Source organism: Pyxicephalus adspersus, chromosome 2, assembly GCF_032062135.1.
Source record: "Pyxicephalus adspersus chromosome 2, UCB_Pads_2.0, whole genome shotgun sequence".
Lineage (NCBI taxonomy): Eukaryota > Metazoa > Chordata > Amphibia > Anura > Pyxicephalidae > Pyxicephalus > Pyxicephalus adspersus.
Window position 1 is genome coordinate 108870788 of NC_092859.1, and position 26619 is coordinate 108897406.

Below are 26619 nucleotides of genomic sequence, written 5' to 3' on the forward strand. Positions count from 1 at the left end.
GAGTGTCAACAGCCGATGGAGGAATCTACATTTGTGACCGTGTTTACGAAACACAAAGACCAAATTACCAGCAAATATGATGTATTCTAGACAATTCTTAGTTTTATAAAGAAAGAGAAAAACATTTTGCAAATCTGTGATAAAGAACTATTATATTTTTAAGTTATCTAGCCAAATACATCAGAGAGAAGCTATATTTCAGGCAGAGAAGGGTTAATCTCTATCAGCTGTTTGATGCTTGGTCTATAATTTGTTGCTTTTTTCTCTCTACAAAGTATATGGTACTGTAAAATAATTGTTTCTGAAACACAGTAATGCCAGCTTCCAACATTACAAACATCATAAGCTCTGATACAAAGAGATAAGTAAATGATTACATGACTACCTATTTCATTTCACTGCTCTTAAAAGAACGGATAAAGAGGCTTTCTATGTGCAACAGCAGGGCCCAGATTAGTCCAGCAGAGTTCACAAAATATGGAGAAGCAAATATCTGCTGATTGTAATTGAACCAAGGCATGTCCGCTCAATATTGTTAGTGGTTCTCAGTTGAATGAATTTACCAAAATCTGTACTAACTACAACGGCTCCTGGTGCTTAGGAAACGGGACATTCACATAAATGTAAGCAATTGGTTGTAATATTGCCTCAAATGTGTGGCTCCTGCATATTTCCAATATGTTGGCTTTATTTAAGTCTCTGATAGCTACTAGCTAGGAAGCAGTAAATGCAGATATGCATATCAAAAAGATTTGTGGTAAAACAAAACTTATTCATATAAGGGATCTATTACCAGAACTATGGGTCGTGCTAAAATAAAATAAAATCATTGGAAACTATGTATAGTTCTATACTATGTTGGTAAAATATTGCAATCCAGTATTATCCCCCCAGTAGTCTTTTCTCCACTATATGACACTTCCGGGTCAAAGGATGCTCAGCATAATTTAGCCTACTTTCTGTGAACCTAGATCATCATGAACTCATCACACAGAGAGCCATCATCACTTTACTCTGAGCTCACAGTAAAAAAAAAAAAAAAACATTGCTCACATACAGGTAAAATACTTTTTGAACTGTTCAGCATGTATAAGCAAGAACGGACCAGGGAGGTCATAAGATGGCTAGACTGCTTAATCAAAGATATGCATACAGTGGATTTTTTTAAGATGAAAGAGGTGGAGGGGGTGAGGAAGGGATAGAACAAGGTAAACCTGTTAGCCAGGCCTAATATATACATATATATATATATATGATTGTAGAATCAAGCTGCAACATAACAAAATTAAAAAATATACACGCACTCCCTTATATTACTACTATAAAAATGTAAAAACCTAAACTACTTACAAAACAAATCATTGTACAGTTCTGAAAAAGCAAGCAATAATTCCCTTTTCTTATTTTGTAACATTCATAGTTTTTCAAGGAGCACTCTTGAATTCACAAATGCAAATGATAAATGAGTAGACGTTATTCAACACGATATATAACAGGAGTAAACATCACAAAAACACAAGTAAACTTCATGTAAACCTTCAGGAGATAACAAGTATAAAGCATTCTACAAGACAGAAATACAGTTTAGAAAACAAATACTATAGAAAACCTGACAGTACAAGTCCAAGGAAAGACTGCTGAAAGCCCTATCTGAGTGAAAGGCTGTAAAGACGGCATCAACTTTGGAAAGCCAAGGACGCAACACCAACATGAAAATGTTTTTAATTACAGAACCACAAGATGTATTAAAAACAGGGAAATTGTGCACTATAAAAAAATGACTAAGAATTTAATAAAATATTTGTTGTGCTTGAATAACAAACACATGAAAATAATTGCATTAAACAGCCTTCTAAGAAATATACAGAGGCCCACATTGTTATTTCCATTAGGTTAAGCAGGTTAAGAGTTCGATTGTTGAGTTCTGACTCATCATGAGTAATATTTCACAAGATCACCTTCCTTACTGTACAGTTCATGCTGGGTATGCATATATACATACATCATCATCTGGGCACCAAATAATTAGTAAGCACTGGCTTTAGCTGGAACTACATAGTACTACGCATCACATCATTTGATTGCTTTTGGGCTCCTCACCTTCATCAGAAGTTAGTACATTAGTAAAGTTCCATAGACTTCAATTGTGCACTAGACCTCCATAATTAATATGGTCAGCAATGGTGCTATTTCATCTATGGCAAAAGTTTTTCATGGGCTGATCCTGTATATTAATGTTTCTTAACCTTTTTAACACAGACAGCCAAATAGATCATTGGTGTCATTTATACCGACCTGAGAGGAACAAATTTCTCATTGCTCAAGGAACCCCTAGCAACCTCTGGAGGAATCCTGGTTGAGAAACACTGTTGTATATAATGGGAAAATGGCATGTTGTTGAAATACACCATTTACATAATGTACACAATTTACCACATTGTAGTGCGGAAACGTCTACAGTTGTTTATTTTTCAGGGCCCACTGTATCACCGGCTTTACAGCAGTTTCCATGAATTACTTTTGTCCCAAAATTTAGAGAACATCCAGAAAAAATGAAAAACTGCAATAAAAATATTTAGTGCAAAATTCCAAAAAGATAGTTTACTGAAAAATGTTATGGCTGCATGTTTTCATTTTAATATACTTCTACTTCAGTACAGAGTAGTCTAATTACATTTTAATTCCTTGTGTAAACTTTGCTGTTTGAGGGCAGCATTATCACGGCTAAGACCCACTATTCATATTAGTGTAAAATACTTCAGAATTCTGTGGTATGAAAAACAACTGTGATTATTCAATTGCACATAGTTTTAGGAAAGTACTTATTCCAGGCAGACCCAAGGGCCACAAACATTATTAGGTTGTCTGCATCGTTGCTTTTTTAATAATCTAAAGCAAGTTACAGCACCCTGTTCATGTGCATGAGGATACTACTGATAAACCCTTTATAGTTGGAGTCATGGGATAATATGTGTTCATTTTAATATACTTCTGCTTCATGAACTATGTAGCCTAATTATATTTACAAATCCCTGCCTAAACCTTCAAGGACAGAATTATAACCAATAAGTCATCATTGTTCATAATAGCTTAAAATAACCAAATAACTGTGCAGAATGAAAAAGACTATGGAGGTTGCTTGTCCAGCTTTTCTAAAATGCAAAGTATGTAAATCATCCAAATCATAATCCATATGAGTGAAAGAGGTTTAAATCTCACATCCGATCTGTTGCACATTCAAAAAATGATGACTAGGTCTTTTTTTTGGTCACTTTGTGGTTGCTAGCATTGTAATTTATGTCAGCCATCAATTTGGTATTATTTTGTCACTCAAAAAAAAAACAGTTTTTAGCTTTACATACTTTACAAGTAAACAGGAATAATAGCAATAGGAATGCTGAAAAAGATCCAAAAAGACTTTTGAGACCCAGGGTGTGAAACTTTGTGGCTGTTAGTTGCCGAGTGCACAGCACCATTATACTCTGCACCTTGGAGTGGCAAACCAAACTACAGGTGGCCAGACTTGCATGCGGCTGCATCCACATAGTGAATCTTCAAAGAACATCTGCGCAGCAAAAATGAAACTTTTGGGGTAGATGTGTGCAACCACATACAAAATTTGGTTCCCTATCTCCCTCTATTCATTTGAATGGGAGAGGCTGGGATCATGATTAAACTGGCTGCAGAATGCTGCAGCTCACTGCAGTCTAAAATAGCCTCAATGCCTTTAGAATGTTCATTTCTCTTTCTTTCAGAACATGCTTAGTAAAATTCTTAAGCTTCTAAAAGAAAATGCAAATTGCAATTACTGTATAAAGTGTAGTAACCTAAGGAAACTTCTTAAACAGAAATCATTTCTACACTAACCACAATAACTGAAATGTTATGGCTTGGTCTGAGTTTTTGAACTTTATACCACTACTTCATTTTGTACTGCTTTACTAATACTCCCGTGTGTGGCGCGATTTTGTAACGTAAGATGGTAAGATGCATTTGCACATTAAGCTAAAATTCTCCACCATGTTTCACCATTTCAGCTGGATAATGATTGCCAGTGCAGAGTGTCATGTTTAACATGTTAACTTTGTTCATTGTTATTCCTGTTCAAGGCTATAAACTTTTTCTACTAAAACTTCTGCCAATTATATCATTTACTGTCAATTCCACAGCAGCATGAAGCATTGCTAAAACACTAGAATCTGCAACAAACAGAATAAATGGAAAGTATAAGTAGGTCAAGCACAGCAGCATGTATTTGCATTTACTTTTTACCTTTATTTACCTTTTCCACAAAATAGAGCAGTTTTTTTCCCAATGTACACCGATGATAGGGACAAAAACACGTACGGTTTAACAAGTGTGAAAATATAGTCAGTGAAGAATGAGCTGGGTTTCTGTTATTGACTAAGGATTCCACCCCATGCAGGAAGATGCTAAACACCAACCAATGCTAGGAGAGAGGAAACATACAGGATCACTCACAAGCATGTGCTTTCTCTACTCTGAGCACTATTATATTTTATGGTATCCCCTCCATAAATTATATGTATACCTTGTGAGCCTAATGGCCAATGTCAATGAGCTTCTATTCATGCTAGAATGATTTTGATTTTCTATTCAACCAATCTATAAACCAGCTCTAAAGGAAACCTGTACTAAAACTTTCCTTCACTTCACTCATCATTGCCATGCCCTAATCATTATTTTTTTAATGGCGTACTGTGTTAGATTAACTTGCTGGACAGAGCTGTGAAAGATGTCGTCTTGCTTTTTGCAAATTATAAAAATGATATTTCCCACATAGTCTATAGCTTCATCTTTGCCTGGTTCACATCTGTGCATTACCACAAAGACGTGTACTGCCATTGCAGCTGAATAGATGTAAACCCAACATAAAGGCTTATTTTTGTTGCCACTAAGTTCCATTTAAATAAAAAAAAAAAATACTGTGACTGTGACCTTCTAACCATCATCCCCTGAACTTGGTTGACAAAGAAAACTGATTTTATCTCCTAAAAAAAACTTGAGGTGTTGAAACAAAAGGTATGTGTAACAGTTATCTTTATAAGGAGAGCTCAGCTATAGTTTTTGTTTGAAACAATGTTCCTAAGTTCAGGTGCACTTTACATACAGTAAGTCAAATGCGGTCCAGAATGAGGTCAACACCAAGCCATTTCACCAGCCAAAAAATTCTGAATTAGAAGTATCTCAAATTGATGTCATTTACCCAAAACAGAAGACCATCAACACAAGTCCTAAGTGTTACTGTGGGGTCATTATAGGATTTGAAAACTTGCAAACCATACCCACTAGTTTTCGTAGATGGGGTGAACTTAATATTTTCTACAGTTTACATATTGACTTTATTTCCCAAGAAACGATACTAGCGTTCCCTGAACCATCTGTTTCTTAAAGCAGCCAAATCCTGCATTCCTAATAAGTGGAAATGTTCTACATCTCCTTCCATTTGTGTATGGTTCAACAGGGTAAGTGACATAATGATCAGCATACTGAGAGCTTCAGAACCATATGGTTTTAGTGGGTACAATACAGCTCATCCACAGGTTATCCGGAGTTATTACAATGTCCAGAGTAATCTTTTCCTCCTGGACCTAGAGGAAGGTTCTACCTTTTTTTCTTTTCTCCATTCTTCCCCACCTTTTTTGCCTACCCTTGTCCTCCATCCCCCTTCTTTTGTCTAATCTTGCTTTGTTTCCTTTATACTATGTCAAAACTGTTACCATATGGCCATGGTTGTTACAATGTGGTTACGGTGTATCCTGTTTTTCTATATCATGTTACTGCCTTTTATTTTACTGTAACTGTTGTTCATGTTCAGCTGTTCATGTTTTTACTGTTGTATCTTACACATGATACAATTAAATATAAAATATATATATATATATATATATATATATATATATGAATTTCTCAGAATTCTCTTTTCTACTTGTGCAATCTCATAAATCATGGCCTATTTGGAACACGTTTCATATATAATATCCAAAATAACTGTGATCATAATATTTTTAACCTTTAAACATTTACAGAAGTAGTATATGTAGTAACATTCCTTCCTTTCTGATAAAAGCGGTTATGCGATATACTTTACTCTGGATGAAAGTCTAAACCTTTTTCCTCTAGCTCTAATGTGACTTTTTTATTTCTGGACACAAAAATCATTGTTTATGATTGTTTTGGGAACTCCTATTTAAGGTTTTCTACTACACGATAATAAAATTTTAAGCAACAAGTGAAACAAGTAAAAAAACTACATGTGATACAATAAACACTGCAGCTATGCAATTTACAGAAAGTTCTTTTAATTCTCCTGATCTAAAATCTCTACCCCCCTCCACAGCTAGGCCAGAACTGCAGTTTCAGAGTTTAACTGGCAGTATTCTTCCTGAATTATATGCCACGTTACATCCTTTTTCTCTGTTACCTGGACTGACTGGTATACTATAGTAAAACATAAATAAAAAAAGGCTGGAGTAAGTAGAATAAGCCAGTAAAAAATGGTGGTTTACAGTTCTGACCCAAATGTGTACAACTGTACCTTAGATATGAGTGTCAAAATGATTATTTGTCTTCACACAACTTTTATAGTCTACATCAATCAATCAACTACCTGCTGCCTTGGATACCTCCATTTCCCATAACCATGGCTCAATCATTGTGATGTATACTTGTTTGTACTATAACTTATAGAACACATCTATGAATTGTATTAAATATATACATTTTGAATGACTTATTATATTATACATGTAACACAGTCTGTAGTCAGTTACTGTGTCCGTACCCCTTCAGTAATATGCATGCTAGATTCGAACATAATGAAATAGTAAATAAAAGCCCTACTTTGTATTGCTTAGACCATTAATATTTTGTATGTGCGTGACTCTGAATAAGGACATTCAAAAAGCCATTATGCCTTCAACCTAAGTTAATAATAGGGCCATTTTTCCACCCACTCTTTGGCGCAGAAGTAATGTTTTGGGCTTCAGTGGGAGGCACTGTGGATGCCCCCAATAGGAAAGACTAATGGTATCTAGGGTGCAGAGCAAAGTCACAGAAAACACAACTAGATTAAAAATTACTTCTTTTCTGTGTGATTATATGACTGCAGTTATTTTCTCCTTTAGTCGTGTTTTTTAAGGTATACCAAATCTGCAAACCTACATTCTTTTCCCTGCAAGTTAATTATTTTAAAGGATTATTCACACTTGACAGCAAAAGCAAGAGTTTCATTTTTAGACTAGTTAGCAATGGAATGATTCTCTTTTGCGTTGCTCTGGTCATCCTACTGGCCAATTTTTGTTAGCTTTTGTGTGCAATGGTGAAATGTGTCTTTTTTTTTTCACTGTTTCTATTTACTGTACATATCCAAAAACATATGGGTAAATAAAAAAGTAAGTGGAAGGATAGGTGGTTTAGAAGCAGCTAAAAAATCTGCAACCTCTGTAGTTCAAGAGTATTAGTTCTGCATTAACAAAAAAAACACCATGTTAAGGCAAATTCTATTCTAATGTTTTTTTTTTCACCAGTATGGACAAAGCTCACACTCATACACCTTTTTTTAATCCCTAGCTTATCATGTATCCTTCTTTCTATCCCAGCACCCCTTCCCTTTCGATGCTGAAAATACCTACGGTAAGCACCCACCTTGCCCTATTACAAATATACCAATATAAGAATGTTGGCTGCATGGATTTCTTAAAGTTTATCTACTCGGGTATTCACGTTTTTGTGTCTTTCATATCTATATTGAAGATATCAAGCACCAAAAATGAATGAACTGAAGTCACATAACATTGCTAAACCCGAAACCCAGACACAGATTTAGGACACATATTGACATGACTGAAAAATGTTACTGAAGGTCTGATATCAACTTTCAAGAACAGAAAATCACATTGTCCTTTCAGACTGTTGCTTTGAGAACCTGGTTGCTGCTATTATTGTTCACTGATGTGAATATGTTGTGAAGATAAACACAGGTGAACTTGCCCTATCCAATCAAATATTTTTTCTGACTTTAAAATCTAAAATCTGGCTGTTACAGTTTTACATCTCATCACACAAGTTCCTATAGGTCCATTACTACTTATTTTAAGCTAAATTATATTTCTGTACTTGAGGAAGCTCTTAAGGAAGTCATTACAGCTCGTAGTACTTGTGTGTCTGTTTGATTTTTAATATCGTTCCAACCAACGACAGGAGCGTTTTTAAAGGACTTTGGAGTAGATACAATCAGGTAGCATTCAATCCCTAGAAGATTTTTCTACTAGGGTACTGGAGAAAGGAAATGAATATTTGATTGATAATAACACAGATGGGACAATGGTGAAAATGTGATTGCACTGATAATGTCATTCTTTTTATATGAACAATAAATATATAGCATGCTAAATATAATGGCTTAACAATATATAAAATGGGACCATCAAGTTTGCATTATGCTCAGGACTGTAAAGTAACCAGGCAGTTGTACACAATTAACACATTTTTTCCAACTACGTAATCTCAAAGTACAATATACGTGTTAAGTGTCATCTGTGAACTTTTGTTTTAAACATTAAAAACATTCTCTAAATTCCTGTAAAGGCCACTCGTCATTAGAAACAAAGACTTCATTAAAGCATCTGACTTTGTTAGAATTTGGCCTCTCTGTCCTCCTACTCAACAACAGCACATACTGGAAAATAACATACCATGCTGTTATGCCATTAGCTGAATAAATTAGAAAGTACAGACTATGAAGCACAAGGTAAAACATTCTTGTAACACATTTATTTATTTGACATGATTAGAAATGGATGTATATCTTCAAATCATCAGACTCCAAAATAAAAGTTAATGGGAAACCAAACAAAAGAACTAAAAACTCCAGGCAACAATGCTGATTTACTAAAGGATTTAGGTTGTTAAATTAACAAAGTGTATTTTCATATAATATGTAATGCCAAAAAATATCTGTTAAATCAGAACCTGGCATTTGCCATTTTACTTTATTAGCAACCTATTAACAGCATTTACAGTACTAACCTTCACTGGTCTGCTGCTACCATTGGACAACATAAACATAGTAAACCTGGTAATTCTGGGTATGCCATGTACACAACTCATTCCTCTTTCCTACATGACAGCACAAGTGCTTAGGCACTCAGGGACTTAATGCTGGGCACAGGGAAAGTCCCCATTTTCAGAAATAAAAATCTCACTAGTGCATTTCAGGGTTATTTAAAAGTAACAGATATGGAAATATTTCAGGAATGTAAGTTTGTAAGCCATTCACTATATTCTAACACAAAAAAAACAAACTCTGGAGGACCTGAAATGCTAGAAAATAATTTTCAATATTTGTAACTTATCCTACTAAAACATAATCTTGCAAAAAATTAAAAAGTATACAACATACTTGAAGCAGTTATCTTTATTAAAAAAGTCAAAATGTCATTACTTGTTATTAGGGTAAAACAATCAAAGGCATAGAACTGGCAATACTGGAGTCTGACCATTGGTAGGTGAAGTTTACTAAACATTTATGCCCAAGGTCACATAAATGTGTTCTTGCACTAGGATAAATAATGTAGCGAAGGTCACTTTGCAGCATCACAGGCCTATCTAAGGAACTTTATTCAGGAACGTTTGCACTAGTGTATCACTGGAATATTTTCACACCTAGCAAGAGACTCACAAATTACAAAACCATCTTCACAGGATTAAAATGCAACATGACAGTACATAGTACAAGCAAGTGACAATCCCATAATCCTCCAGTATTTAAATCGCAGTTGGCATATGGTAGATAAGTTTGCAAAATGTGACTCATCACATTCCTAGAGGTGTCAGCTCATTTCTTTAATAGTAGACACATTGCAGTATGACCTGCAAATGCCTTGTCCATCATATATTCAAATCTACAATCTATTACTATCAAAACAAAAATAGGAAAAAAATATTACTGTGTAAAAAATAATATCCAATAATACATTTCCCTTTTTTTCCTTATCACTTGATATAAAATACATACTAGAATGAAACCTGGAAGGGTCATGAAGAATAACTAGTTCCCTCCAGATACTAGTTTACCTTTATAGGTTCTGCTTTTGGTACTTTCCAACCTGCAGGCCCAGCCTCTACATGAGCGCAGATCCTAACTTTGGCCACCATTCTTGGTTGCACAACGTAAGCCTAAACCTTAATTCTACACCACTTAGGACCTGAGTGAACAACACCTACTGCTTTAGGAGAACCAACACTTCATACCAGTCTGACTTTTAAAGGGAATAAAAACTTGACAAAGGTCCTAAACCTTCTTCATTCTACTGATACAAAAATAAATGTCCACAGTAATTCCGTTTCAAATAAACCTGTGATGTACTTGCATCTTGGTAAAGATGGCCTATACCCAATAACATGTTTTGCATTGTGTATTGTGTGCATTTTCTACTACAATACATAAAAATGGTATTAAGGACATACCTAGATACAAAGATCATAGTACCAACTTGTGACCACACTACAATCACATATTGACAGCTTTTATGTTCCAAGTTAAAGTAAACATTAATATGTAATAGTACCATAGCACCAACATACTACACAACACTTTACAGAGTCCATAGTGTTGTCACTAGAAAATTTGACTGGTTATCAGAATTAGAAAACATATCCACTAAATTTAATGAAATAGCAGACGGATCTTGAAAGGAATTGTAACGCCTATACATATTCCTGATAAAATATTTTGTGACTTGAAACTGCAAGCTAAGCAAATTACTTCTATTGTAAAACTATGAATTTTTATTGCTGAAATAAGTATAAAATGGTTCTGTCTATAATTCCCCTGAGTTCAAACAATATAGTTATGTAGATACAGAGCATAATCTGACATTAACCCAGATATCAAATGCTACTACAAATGAATTGCTGAAGCTCAAAATATAAATTGGACTACAGTTCTGAATAAATGCTATCACACTGAATCTTCTGAAGAGGTGAAATGTATTAAAACAAGTGACATGGAATTAAATGAATCAAACATATTACACAAAATGCAGTTCGGTAAGCACAATTTTTCTGCAGCTTGGGAGCAGAGATCATTTTCTCAGAGATGGATTTCACTTACTTTCAAATAAATTACTTTAGCCATTGTTGTGATTTGAAACGCTAAATAGAAATTTAATACCCAAAATACGCCAAACCATTTTCTTTATGTGAAATATACAATGAATCATTTAAAATACAGAGAGATCCCTTGGTGTGAAATCGGCTGCAAGGAAAAGGTCAAATGTAACCATTTAACAAAAGCCACGTGTGCTATTGGTTTTCATGGGATGATTTCAGCCATTTCTAAATACAGATTCTGATATAAATGGGTTTTCCACTGTAATAGAAAAGCGAACCTCTGCACGAAACCTAAGTGTGTGGCACTGCCCTTTGGATCTCCTTGGTCCCTGGACCTTACCCTCAAGGGTCACCCAGACAGGTGTAGAGCGGTTCTTTTACATATTACGGGGGCAATTCTTAGACTTCATGCACACTTGATTTATTACAAGCTTTTGCACAAGCATCACCCTTTGCACCATGCATTTATTTTAGTAAAAACAAATACTAGTATATGCTTTTAGGGGAATCTATATTATGCCAATTCGGGCAACTTGTTAACTGTACAGAATAAGGAGGAAAGATGGCTACATGTTTCTTCAACTATAACTAATCTTCTGACTTTTTGTCTCTGCATCCTCTGCACACATTTCCCCTATGGCTTATTTACTAAATTTAGTCACAAATGTCAAGCAATACCTAAAGAGAAAAACAAAAATCATAAAAAACAAAAATGCTTATGGCTGGTAAATTTTAGGCCCTGGTGCTGTCCTGCTATTCTGCTGAACTTATATACCATTGTGGGGCAACATGGTTTTGGATCCTGTTCTATCCCTGTCCTGATGTCTTGATTGCTAATGTGAATTTTCATCAACCATTTCCATCCAGTTTTTGCTGTGAAGTGTTTTACTTTTTTCCTATTTATACAATTTGTATTAACACAAAGCTGACCGTACCTCTAGGAGATTTTAATACTGCTATTAAAGGTTTTTTTCAAGTTGTAAAGGTTCTTGTAAAGCTCTGACTCCTATAATGCACTCTCCCTCCCTACCTTCTTTAAAATCCAAAACTCCCAGTCTGTGACTTATATAGGGAGGCTCAATTCCTATTGTTACCTGAGCGTTGCTGTACATGCCCAGTATGCTTTGGGAACTGTATGATCATAGTACTGATATAGTAAGGTGTATTAAAAACAAGCAGCCAATAAAGTTTTAATGCAGTAGAATTATTTATATGATAACAGCATCTCATCCTATAGTATCTCAAATGGGTAAACATGCAGGTATCGCATTAAATGTAGACAAGCTAAAAGGTTATTTTTTTCAAGTCAAATAGTAAAATATCCTTATACAATAAATATGCATGAAAGTGCTTAGTCTTCCGGCACAACTTAACCAAAGCTCCCAGCTCCTATAAATGTAGGCATATGAATAAAGTATCATGCAACTATTCCCTTATGTCGTTGTCTCCGTGCAGCTTATTTATGGTAACTCCCTAGCTTCTGCAGTGAATCTGCATGCCCAAAACTAAATAAAAGTTAGGCAATACTTTATTAACATACTAGAGCTATGCATCTTACTTCTCTACCTGTGTGTCATGGCTAGCACAGAAAACTGCACATTCACCGATTGAATGAAAAAAAAAGGAAAGTATCTGTTTTATGCCAACAGGAAGTTGGAATAGTTCCTACATGTGCCACAGGCTGATAATAATAACACTTATTTCAACAACTACTTATTTCATTTGACATTGCAGTTGGTGAAATAACTGACAACAGGAATGATGATTTGTAAACCACAGTAACCCACGGCCAATCAAATTTTGTATTTCATTAGAACAGCGGTCAGAGCATCACAATCAGACAAAAAATTATTTCTGGTTGACAGCTATTGGGTATCGAACTTAGAAATTGCAGTCAATGTCAATGAATGTGATATACAATACAAAACATCAATGCAAAATATATTTTTCTAAATATTTAATAATGTATTCGGTATTGAATATCCAACTTTAAAATACAATTTTGAGTAATGTCAATCCATTTCTTTTAAGAAATATTTGAACATGTATAGTAAGATTTTCTGGGGTAAAATACACAATGGTCCCAGATGAAATCGTTTTTTTAAATGAAACCCCAATGACTGTAAAATATAAAATATATAATACAATTGGATTTTAATTTATTGAAGAGTGATATATATACAAGGGGTAAGCAACGGGATGAAAGATGGACTAAGTATTCTATCTGAAAGTCTATTAGCTACAGTGTATCTGGCTGAAAGTAGCTTTGAAATTTCCTTGGGCTCCCTCCTATAAGAGCAATTATTCATCGTGAAGCCCATGTGTGAGTTAAGGTGATATTAATATAAAGCAGAGGTAATCGATGTGAGCAAAATGTTAAAGTGTTTTATATTACAGTACTTCTCTTTGGTGAAATCATAGTAATTGAAAAATCATGTTCTAGGGTAGAAAATGCATTATAAATACTTTAAAGTACAGGGAAAAAAGACAGAATGAACTTTGAGTGACTTAAATGGATATAAAATCAGGTAAAGGTGGTAAAATGATGGCACATATAATCACTAAACATAAAAACAAATTTTCCTTAGTACAAAAGAAACAGAGTTAATTTAGTAAAGAATAAAGGATCTTCACTTAGCAAAGTGATTTTTTCCATTTGCAAGGGAATTTTTACTTAGCTTAGTCATTGAGGTGGAGCTTTTCTAAGTTCGACCATTTGATCATATGCAAGCAAAAACCATGTTTTTTATATGCATGTGTTACAAAGGTAATTTTCACCAAGTTTACTAAGCTACATGAATATTCCCTTGCAAGCTGTTAAGAAAGACTGTCAAAATAAATAATCTTGCTACTGGAGCCTCTGATGATTATCAACAGCAAATCTTAATATTAACATCTGGCAAATGCTAAGTATGGTTTATGGGTTAAACTGTTTTTATAGGGTGCACTGCCTATGATGTTATGGGGCACATGCACAACAAAACGATTCGTAAGTTGGCTGCAGCTTTACTTTATGACTTAAAGATGGAACACCAAGCCAAGAGGAGCTAGAAGACAGCTATTACTGAAGTCTATGTAGATATTGTCCATGGACAAGAGAAAGGTGCAGTAATGTAGCCATAACACATGGTGCTGAATAATGCTGAATAAAATATTTACACATATTCAGACAGCCTTTGCTAGGCAAGCCACTGGGTACCCCTTTATTAGGCACAGGGTAAGTTCTTGCTTATAAGTAGCACCCTGTTCATACCAGGAAAGTTATCTCTCAGCTTAGAACCAGGAGACTATTAGCAGACATTAATTTATACTGTATGGGCTCATATACCCTACTTTTCACACTAATCCATGATCCCAGTTTTTGGGGTTTCAGGGAATTTTTTCATGTGCCCGTATACATACTTGTCCATCCATGTCGCTTTTTCCACAGTCTCGTATGCCTGTATACATGCTTCCTTACTCTAATGTCCATCCAGGTCGCTTCTACAATGTACTAAATACCTCTAGGAGAGTCTTCCAGAGACAATTGGTTTCCAGAAGAGATTGCTGGACTCAATGGACATATAAACTGCACCTGTCCCACTGAGCCTTTAACAAACACATTTACCAGTAACCTTTTATAGCAAAGAGCACAACAGTATGGTCCATGTTTTTTAATTGTCAGACAAATCTTTTTTCATGATACCCTTCACTATATAAAATAAATTACATTTTTCATTTAATAGTATGGATCAGTTTATCTCTTTGCAGAAATATCCACAATAGGTATTTACTACATATTCCCTGCTATATACCAAACCAAAACTGACAAATCTTGTGTAGTAATCAGCTTTTTTTCACAATGCATATATTTTGTGCCTCACACATTTGCAGTGATTTGCTTGCTGCCAGGAATGAAAGTTGAATTTTAATGCTGACTTCTAATGAGCCAAATCTGCCGATTGAACCAGTGAATAGGGTCAAGCCATCTCCCATTTTATCTTAGACACGTGAAATTATAGGACACATCCATTTCTCTCCTTCCTGCTCCTTAGGTTAAAATGGAAATGAGAAATAACAAGGTTAAGCCTGATCTAAGAATGATAACAGACCTTGTAAGTCTCATGAAAGTGAAATGGGAGATGTCAATATCTAAAGCATGCAGCTCTCCTAATCTCTAGGATAAACTAACAGGATGAAGAAGGGCCATCATCCATGAGAAAGAGCATGCAGGTACTATAGTAAGGAGACAAGATATCTTTCTACGTTCCTCTTAGAGCTAAATCCAATTCCACTGGACTCTGAAATACTGCAAGATCTCGTCACCTTTATTGGATCTATTGTTTATAGTTAGAGTTATTGGAAGAGCTATGGCATTTGGTATATTTGTTGCTCAGCATAACTTACATGTTTTACTCCATGTATGCAGCTACATATGTAAGATTATTATATCAACTGAAAACCATTATCTGTGTTTTGTGTAATCTGAGTTGTCCAATAAAGATGTTCATGCATAGAGCAATACATTCCTGGGCATCCATAACCCACTGAGAGTAGGAGTAAGGGGTTGGGAAAATATAGCCGTTATATCCCCACTGGCTGGAAAAACAAAATGAGGGGTCTTAAGGAAGGTTTGAGAAGTTTACACAGTGACACAGAGGGTGCATCATTGTTCAGAAATTTAGCCATATTGTGCTGTGCATAGTTGCCTAATGGTAATTGTTCTGGGACCCCCTGTGGCATTTGCAATTCTTTTTAAAGCTCTTATGACTGGGTGAGTTTCCCTAGATCTCAAAACTATTGAATCCCCATCATCTATTAATTCTGGTGTGAATTTACTTCTTACACATTACAGTTACTGCAGCAATTGTCAGCAATTGTTTTTGTTACAATATTAGGACTGATAACTGTAAAAGACATTTTCCTACAATTAGCAAAGATAAGGAAGGAAGCGAATGACATGAAGGTTTCAACCACAGAACTATGTGTAATGACAACTACTCCCTTTATAGTAATTTCAAAGACAAGGAGTAGGTTGTGGAAAAAATAGTAAAAATAAGGCACTCATTATACATTTTAATAATTTGGGGACTCTGGATTGTCACCTGACAATCATAAATAAAGTGATATAGCAAGAGTAAGTTATTCCAAGACAATTGGGTTAATTTACTAAAGTATTATAGGCTGTTAAACGAGCAAAGATACTTTGATGTTGGTTAGAGATCTTGCGCATGAATGAGGCAGAAAGAGCTCCATGATTGGAGGGGAGCCGAGACATGGGAATTTAATAGGTCCTCTGATCAGGAAGCTCTTTCTGCTTCAATAAGGATAAAGATGTACATGGTATCATCTTTATTTTTTTGTTTTATTTGGGTTCTATCAATCTGTGTCAGCTCAGTTCTAAAGCTGGCACCACAAAGCACACATCTATAAACTGATTTTTTTGTGTTTTTTGGTATAACTGGGGCATTCCATGCTATAGCATGGAGTGCCCCAGTTATACCAAAAAACTCTTTTGCATTGAAGGCTTCCAATCCTTTACACTGTACAATGGTGCTGTGCATGCCAGGTGAAAATTACCTTAAAAAAAGAAAGCTAATTTTGCTAAGTGAATAATCCCTACTACGGTTTTAGTAAAATAACCCTGGCACTAGAATTACATTTAAAATTTGGATTCAGATCCTGTTTCCAAGCTTAAAGGCTAAGGTTTATATACATACTTGCTGTTACTATTACCTGAAATGATAGTTCAAGATTATTTTGGGATTGTTTATGATCCATTGGGTGACAATTTAAGAGAGATTGCTGTACAAACGGGCTACTCTGCTCTGTGCCCAGCAGCATGTTTTGTTCTATGGAAAGGATGGAGGGACAAACATGAGGCCCCCTCTTTGCTTTGGTATACAGTAGCAGTCATTGGCGGATGGTTTTTAGTAATCCAACAAGGCAGATCACTAAAACTTTCCTTACCGATGTTGGGGGAGAACAAAAATTAACATTTTGGAAGACTAAGATTTAAAGTATGTATGGACCTTTAGCCTGTTTTCTCGGGGGTGGATCGAAGTTCCTTTGCTATACATATTTATTAAAAAGACAATCAAACTTTAATTTTTATCTCTGAAATGTTATATCCAATATAGCTATATATAAAAATAGAAATATGCTTTGAAAATTTACAGAATTACATAGTAGGCTACTTATTAGCAGAAGAATAATTGGAAATACATTGTATTCTATTTGTTATTTGTTCGATCTAGACCGAGACAATAAAAGCAGATGCCTGATTAGGTACTATGGGTTTTTCACATTTGCACTTGATTAGTAAATATTCCCAAGTAAGCAGAAAATAATGTACTTGAAAGGTGTGCAGCAAGCTTATTCAATATCAGGCTCAATAGATGCATGTAAAATTAATTGAAGAAGGTTTAGTTGAGCGTGCCCATCTGTACATAAGAGGAAGCAAGCCCAAAGGAAACAGCTTGCAATAACCAATGTTACTTTCAATTTAAAAGTTTTATTTATGACTGATTGATTAAAGTAAAATAAGTAAATAAATTGATTTCTTTTCAATGCAAGCATTGCCTGTTATCAGTCTGAATGTTTCTGTATAAAGCACAAGAAAAGTCTTCACAATCCTTAATACTAAATTGATGCTACATACTGCAATGCAAATCATGAAAGTTGTCTTCTGACAGCACACAATTTCTAAACGTCACCGTAAAAATTTTAAACTGTCTTATTTCAAAACAAAGAGCATGAAAATACAAGCTTCCAGACTACCTGAACAGCCTTTAAAAATCACAAAACCCAATGTATCTATCAAAATCTTTAGTTTTTGTTACTGTTTATCCACAATAAATCACCAACGTAAAAACACTTAATAATATATTCTACCCATTAAAGAAGATAACATCTAGATATATTTTATTGCAGACTATCCAACTACAGAGACTCAAAGCATGGCATGTAGTAATTGACAATTCTTGGGAAATCACGGAGAATCGTATATGAAAAGTGGCTAACTTGTTGCTAGACATTTACTCTAAATTGAAAGCTGAGTGCCATGCAAACAACAAAATACACAGATGAGAAGTTTTACCTACCAAAGGTTTTGTATTCTTGTCTGTCCAGTCCTGAGAGGATACACAGCTAAGCCTGTGACTGTACAGCAAAACATGAAGCAGCAGACTGAAACATTCATATCTCTGCTTTTGATAGGCACACTCCTTAAAAAACCATAGACACTGCAGTACAACTGGCTGCATGTGCTGCTTCCCCCTCTACATGCCTTAGATCCCCCTACATGCCTTTGATTGCCTTAAACTGGTACAAGATACTTACACAGCTTGTAAAAATACATTTATGCTGTTTAATGAATACAGAGTTGAACTAATCTGTGTATTTTAATCTGCCTTTAGTTCATTTTTAATGTGACTTCATCATAGGTCAACTACTATAGTTAAGTCAAGCAGGTTAGTGTCCAAATATTATATGTGATGCCAATTTAATACAACCATGTTTATTACAGTGTGCTTTTTGTCCGCACTTCCAATGCATTCTTATTAAATCCCACTTGACATGTCTTGCAAATAAAAAGCATGTGAAGAACTGTAAGCTCAACCAAAACTAAAAAGTCACTCCTGCAATATATATGTGTTAGTCTAAGGAAACTGTCACTCCAGCTACATCAACAATGTTCAAAGCTGGCAAAGCACCCTGACTGTGTTTGGAAAGTGAAGATCATCATAAATCACTACCTTTGCTTTGGGGTGGATTTTGACTTCTGTCTCGCAGGACATTGATCTGATAGACGGCTCCATAAGGCTCAAAAAGGTCTTTGAGTTCTTTTTCTGACCATGAACGTGGGATCTGTCCAACAAACATCTTAATGGCATCTGGGTCTGGCTGGTCTGAGTGATCCAAAGCTCCATTCATCTTGTTAGTTGTACCGTTACTGAAAAAGAGAGAAATACACAGGCTTCATTAACCCTGACAAAGAATACAACAAATAAAAAGGTTCAACAAAAGCTGCCATCATATCAGGATCAGAAGTACACAAAGAAGGCTGTGACTTACTAGCCACATTGGATTCAAGGACCGGATACATAGAAATATCACGCATCAGGCATCAAATCTAGAATTCAGTCTTTGTTCATTTTCTAGTAAGCAATGCGGAAAGACAGATAATCATCACTGTAGATTGCAATAAACCATCACTTGAGGTTACAGCACTGAAATATATTTGCCTTGTTTTGCCTCTGTGGTAGGAATAAAGTAGAAGCGATTTTTTGTAATAAAGTCATAAGAAAAGAATATGAAACACTTGCCAGTCTGTCAGATAAGTAATGCGAGATGCCAGAGATGAATCTGTAGATTGTGTAGAGCCATCATGTGTACATTAAATTAGTCTAACTTTTTTGTTAGAATGCTGGAAATGGCTTCACACTGCAGATATGATCCCACACTCTCTAACGGAATGAATGAGATACAGAGATTTAGCCCACTGTTTGTTGAACAAAGGCTTCAATTCACAAGTTGAATTGCAGAAAGCAGAAAGCTTACTGGATGCAGTTTAAATGTGATGGGTGACAACCATTCTATGTCTTCAACTTTTTTTTAAAGGGAATATGTTATCATAAAAATATGTCCCTGCATGCAAGGAGCAAGGCTTATCTAGAGAACATTCTGCGAATGAGAAAGAGTATGCTTATTAAAATACTAGATGTGACATATGTTACACTTAGCTGCCTCGGGAATAATGTGACCACCATAACCTGACTTCAAGATGCCATCTTGTGTTCATCATATCTTCACATAATTTCTGTGTATTTTTGAATACTATGTAGTGTACATAAATATTATTCATGCAGATCTAAGTGACCAGAACTAGTTGCTGGCTTCTGTGGGTTATTTAATATTAGTGAGTCTTGTTTAAATAATACAGCAAAAATGTATATCCTACTTGCCACCATTGGCATGTTATCCCATAAGATGGTGCCTACATGGTTCCAAGGTCAATATCACTAAACAAAGCCAACTTCAGGAAGCCAAGGACCCGTTTAGGGTATTCTGAGAACTACTGCAAGGGGTAGATGCATTCTTTTTATTGGCAACCAATGGAAATAGCATTTTTCCATTGACTGAATATAGCAGGGGTTCCCAAACAACTGAAAATGGTTTACACTAATCTTAATATGCTTAAAGGCATATAAAAACACGTCAACTCAACTGCGATGTATGCTTACGTGAACTAAATGCAACAAGTGATTGTTGATTCATTAAAGCTTTCCAAGACCGGAGAAGACAGAGTTTCATGGGTAGCCCAGGGTGATCCACCAAACCTGTAATGGATTGCTTAAAAGCATTTGCTGTTATTTGGCAAATGTTTACAATCCTGGACCAAATCAATTCCAGGTACGCTTGATCACCAAGGTTCATCCATGATAGCCTATCTTAGCCTAAAGCTGCTGTTTCTTTAAAACTCTGCACTTTCTATCATCCTATCATTAACAACAACTTTGACTGGGTGGATGAGATCAAGCTGCAGCTGGCACATGGGATCATTTCCCCAACCTTCCCTCTTACGTTAATACCTGAAAGAAGTAAAAGTACTTACAGTATATTTGTAGGTAATGTATGCTGTATTCTGCTGATTGATTGTTTAAGCCTCTACAAGAATGATAGCTAAACACTTATGGTGTGTTTTTTTTAGATATATTTTTTAGATATATTATTCAGAAATGTATATTAAAAGTGCCTGTATGTTATAACCTTCTAACACATAATAACCATGTTAAATCTACCCACGCTCATCATTATAACCTAGCAACACTAACCTGTCAGCGAGTGCCCTAATTAGGCTCGTCATGCCTAGTAAAATAGGTCTTTTCTCAAGCCCAGTAGGTTCCATATTTTTTATCCTTATCATGCTCGCTGATGGATTTATGATGTCCATTGCCTGTCCTGACCTCTTTCTCTTGCTGTATATTATTAGTCTACATTTCAATCTGTATCTGTAACACAGCTCTCCTTAAAATCAATTATGTGTTCTGCAAAGATAAACATCATTTAGTAATGTATGTCAAGAATAAAATAAAAATTTCCCATTTTTTGTATGCTGGCAAAATTCAATATAAAGATGGTGAAATAAGAATCTGAAATTTTTTTTTTGGACTGACATTTTCATGATGGCAGTTTGAGCAAAAATCATTAATAAGTAGGTCTGTGTATGAAAACCAGCACTGTTAAAAAGGTACGGCACATTAAAAATAGTCTGAATCCCTAAGGCTGTTTTCTAAGCAGCTGAAGGCTACATATTCTCCTACCACCTGTAATGACCACCCTGTGGCTATGTTATGATTAGTACAAGAATCTGGGTATTAAATACTAACACGAGAAAAGTGTAGGGCTTTCGTTATCATTTTTATTAATTATTTACATCACCCTCTGGTGTATTTTTAATTATTATACCATGCTATGCTCTATTACATGTAACAGGCTACAGACTATTCAGTATTAGTACATTTGTAGGTACATGTATGGTGCTGAAAAATCACCCCTATGAACCTGGAAATATTTAGTAATGTGCACATATGTTATCCTACATATATCTGCACAGTGCATTTCAAAGCCAGATGCAAACATAGAATTGTAATATATAATTATAAAATACTTGGGCAATATTAGGCCCTCCAGGCCATGCTGTGGAGTATAACAGGTTACCTTGAAGAAGCGCTGAAGTATAACCTCCTGTGATATAGAGTTGTGTACTAGAATACAATGCCACCTGTAACTTTCAGTGTCATCCATCTAACCTGACTTATATAAGGACACTGGGCCTGGTTTATGGAAGCTCTCCAAAGCTGGAGAGGATACACTTTCATCAGTGAAGCTGGGTGGTCCAGCAAACCTGGAATGAATCTGGTCAAGGATTCAAAACATTTGCTAGCAAATTACTGTGAAGAAATCCATTCCAGGTTTGCTGGATCACACAGCTTCACTGGTAAAAGTGTATTCTCTCCAGCCATGAATCAGGCCCACTGAATCATGACAATGCAGTTAATATAGGTTAAATAAAATAAAAAGATCAAAGACCAGTAAAATAAACATTTTTGGTGATGGTACTGACAGTTGTAAGATTAAAGTTTAACACAAAAAATGGTTCTGCTCACTTTGCTTTCCTCTTTTTAGGATTGGGCATAGCCTATTCCTATACTGAAGCCCATTTTGTTACAGAAACTAGAAACTAGAGATCACTGAAAGGAAACTATATTTATTTGTGAATTTAAGTACAGTAACCTTTACCAACCAAAGTACTCTTTAATGAGCAAAGCATTGAATGTTCTAGGTTATCAACAAGTTTAAAAGGCCTACATTGGTAGCATGGGGAACTGGGTTAGGGGACATAAAGGTAGGGAAGTTCACATAACATATTCAGAGATCTTTCCCCATTCACACCTGGGTTAGAGCGGGGTCCACACTCAATACCAACTACTGAGTGTTCCATAGCTATGTGTGCCCTTGTCACACCTACAATCACACCAAACAATAGAGAGAAGTCTTTAATAACTGGCTTCCTTTGCAGCTCTGAGATGGTAAATGACCAACTGGAGGGATCTGCGAAGGAAGGAAATGATGGAAGAATGCACAACTGTTGTTTATTTGTTAAAAAAAAGCTTAACTAAAAATGTATTCGTAGTGATAGTGAGGCATTTAGGTGGGCCCTATATTTTTTATTTATAATTTCTCCTTGAACTGTATTCTTTAAATCTTTCATGCTCAGCTTATATAAATGTGCAAAGCTGTGTAACTAAATGTCTTCTAAGACACCACCTTTCACCATGGCCACCAATCAATATGGCACCATGACACACATGGTGTGTGTGACTTTCAAAAGCTGTCCCTACCAAGTGTTCATTATCGCCTAACTAGCAGCTAGTGGACCCTTTTTACAGTAAATTAAACCTACATAGCACAGATTGTTTACCCAACAATAAAATTATGTGTTTAAACACCCATGTATAAAAATATCCATGCATGCTAATGTGTCAGTGCACACTAGAGGTGTTTTGGACATCGCCTCTTTGGGTTGTAAGGAAAATGCAGTATGCAGCGACTGTTAAAAAACATTCATAAATGTGCATACAGCATTTCCATTGGAACTAATACAAACATTTTTTTAGGTGTTTTGTAATAATATCTGCACAACCCAGGCCTTAAAGCAGATATTGCATGTTTGCAAGAAAGTTCTTTTATATTATTATATATTACCCCGTCATAAAGTATATATGTTTTACACATTCAAAGGAAATTTGTTTCACACAGTCTGATTCACACATTGTGCATACTGATCCTTTAAAGGAAAAAATGATGTGTGTGTATTTTTTTTATATATTCAGATTGTTTGTTTGTCACGCCTATAGCTACAGAGATCAATTCTAAATAATGATCAAAGGTTATTATATTGAGAAAGTAATGGACTCACACTTTAAACACTAGAGAAGTTTAGATACTGTATGTTGCAGAACAGAAAATGAAAATCAATACAAGTAGCCCCTGTTTTCATAAGATCTGCTCTTTATTAGACAAGATCTAGGCAATTTAGACAATCTCTAGACTCTTGCTTTGTTTATCACAAAGATTTCCATTGGGGTTAAGGTTATTGAGACCATCGATCGGCTGCAAGAGAGAATGTCCTACAAGCTTCCTATTTAGATGAATGCTGGTTATTAGACACATAAAGAAAGGATAAAACAAACAATAATCTCCATTCTCCACATTCAGCCTTCTTCGTCATTTTATTCTTCAGCGCCAAAGACTTGGGTGAGAAAGCTTAGGCACAGATCTTTACACAGCAAGTTAACTCCAGAATACTTGAATGAATCCTTGCAGACATTTAACTCACGCTTAATAAACCTCTATACACCATTGTGCACGAGGACAAATCTATAAGTTTCACATTAAAATTCTAAATTGCCACTTTCCATGCACAACTAGTCAGTCTATGAAATGCATGCACGCCTTGAAAACCCATCTGTTCAGGGAAGCTTATAACATTCTACATCTTATAGTAAGGCACCTCTCCATTGATGATCAGTAACAAAAACTTCTAAGACTTGCCCTTCTACTTGGCTTACTGCCTCATTATAAATGTAAACTCTAACTGAATGAATTTAATGAAATTGGTTTACCACTACACTGTGTATCATACCTAATATAATAAATATAATGAATATAATGTAATGTATATATTGTATGTTTGCTGTGACTTCTAGTATTGGTCATCTCGAATCTTATTTGGCCTCTTTGACAGGGTGACAACACAAAAATATTACAACTGACTTTTACATTAGTATGTTATAGTAATTGGGTGGATGCTTCCTGGAAGAATCTGTCCATGTTCGAGTTGTTTTGGGTTTGCCAAACCTGATTCTAGACAAACACAAACCAAAAGCTTACCTTGCCAACAAATTGCAAGAGCGCAAGTTTGATTTGAACCAAAGATAAGATCGCCTTTCAAACTTATTTTCATACATAAATTATATATATTATGAATTTCAAATCACTGTACGAGTGAAACCATACTGTACATACTTTATTATATTGTTGCTTCATTATCACCAATGACTACATTAATATTTCTATCCAATATTATTAAAGGTGTATTGCACACAATCCAGAATTACATGGTTGCCCAGCCCATGTCTGGCTTTTTCTCCTCCTTACATAGCAGAAATTGGCACTACCACTTCTTTGGTTACTGGCCTTGTGATGCACAGGGCATGTGTTTGAGAGAGCACATGCACTGCCCATCCATTAAAAGCAACAGCATTGGGCTTTTCTGGCAGCCTTTTGACATGCACTCATGGATGAACACATATGTCCGGGGGGGAGAGAGTAACTATAACTCTTCAAAAGAAACACGTTAAAAAAAAAATACTTTAATTTTCTAAAGTAGGGAAAACAGATGTACAGCAATGCCCTTGTTTCTAGAAACCCAAAACTACATTTAATTATGGAGAGGTATTATGCTACTAGATTTCTGCACAGTGCCCCATATTGTCTTCAATTTGTAAAATTGTTATATATAATATGCTAAAAAATGTATAGTTTCCCTAAAAAATAGAATAATAATTTGTTCATTCTATTCATCAGTATAGAAAAAACAAAACAAAAATAAGATAGGGTGCATGTGGTGAAAAGCCCAAGCCAACAAAGTGCAGGGCTGAAGTTAGGGGAACCTGCTTTATTCCTGATGTCTTAAAGTTCCTTAAACTTGAGAGTGTCACTTTATCTTACCATGCCTAAGGCAAGGAAACACAGATTGTAAACTTTGCAGGGTGGATTCATATATTCGATTCCCAATGCCAAACACAGTATGCCACTAACTATATTGTAATTGTGAAGCACACAGAGTCTCATAGGGGATGATATGAAATCTTTTACACTGTTACTTAATGTTGTCATTACTAACCTAAGCTTGAAGATTATTCTACATGCATAAAATAGACCACTCTACAAAAAGGCAGAAACAGGCAAATTGTTTTAGATCAGCTGCTGCGCATATTCCCTCAAGATCTACATATTATGTTTAACTGTGCTTCTGGACTAATTAACAAATGCAAAATAAAGACAAAATAAAAATCATACACATTTATTCCAGTGTTGTGCTGGTATATTATACAGGAATCAAAGAATACATAGCCCGTGGGACCCATAGTGATGGGGATCACAATGAAATGTAGTTCTGATTAATATATTTACATGTTTATAAAAATAAAGCGTATCCTGTTGTGTCTGTCCAAAATGAAGGTGGCTAGGTACAAGTAAACCAGACAGTGAGCAAATGTATATATCAAAATAGACAGGTGGGAAGAGGCACAATCCTTTTCTTATGTGCCAGATAATACCTGTAATTTTCTGAATCCATTTGTCATACCAGGGCTTAATTACAATAGGGAATATAGAATAAAAAAAGTAATTAGATATGAAAGATGTTTCTTCAACAAAAAACTGAAGGCTAAAAAGACTAAATAAAAATGCATTCCACTGAGTTTTATTAATTACCAAATATAGATATCATTTAAAATTAGAAATCATAGATAAAAGGAAACTAAAATATCCAACAATGTAGAGAGAACAGAAAGAGCATAGAAAGCTAATAGCTCATAAGATTTTTTTGGGAGTAAAGGGGTTTCAATGTACACAGCAAACAGACAAGCCGAAAAAATTGTACAGATCCTCATTGGGTCCCCAAACAGTTCTGACCCATTGAGAGATGGATTCCAAAACAGGGGTTAGAATAGTGTCTCCTAACAGCATATGTAGCAATCTGTGATCTTTTTTTTTTTAGCAATTTCTTCTACAGTTGCACTAGTAGGGGATTAGATGAGATCAGCTAATCTTCACCACGCATTATGCATCAATGAACTTTGGGTGCCCATGACCTTATCTCTGGTTCATCAACTGTCCTTCACAGGACCACTTTTGGTATGTATTAACCAC

At 35.3% G+C, this 26619-nt stretch overlaps 1 protein-coding gene across 24 annotated transcripts in view; it reads right to left on the minus strand.

Moving 5' to 3' along the window:
* The window catches only part of CELF2 (CUGBP Elav-like family member 2), a 320093-nt gene that overhangs the window by 138394 nt on the left and 155080 nt on the right, over positions 1–26619 (minus strand). For all 24 annotated transcript variants that reach the window (XM_072401811.1, XM_072401815.1, XM_072401817.1 and 21 more), the window contains exon 2: positions 18873–19069. In XM_072401811.1, coding sequence (XP_072257912.1) covers positions 18873–19069 — 197 coding nt within the window. The remainder of the gene's footprint in view (positions 1–18872; positions 19070–26619) is intronic.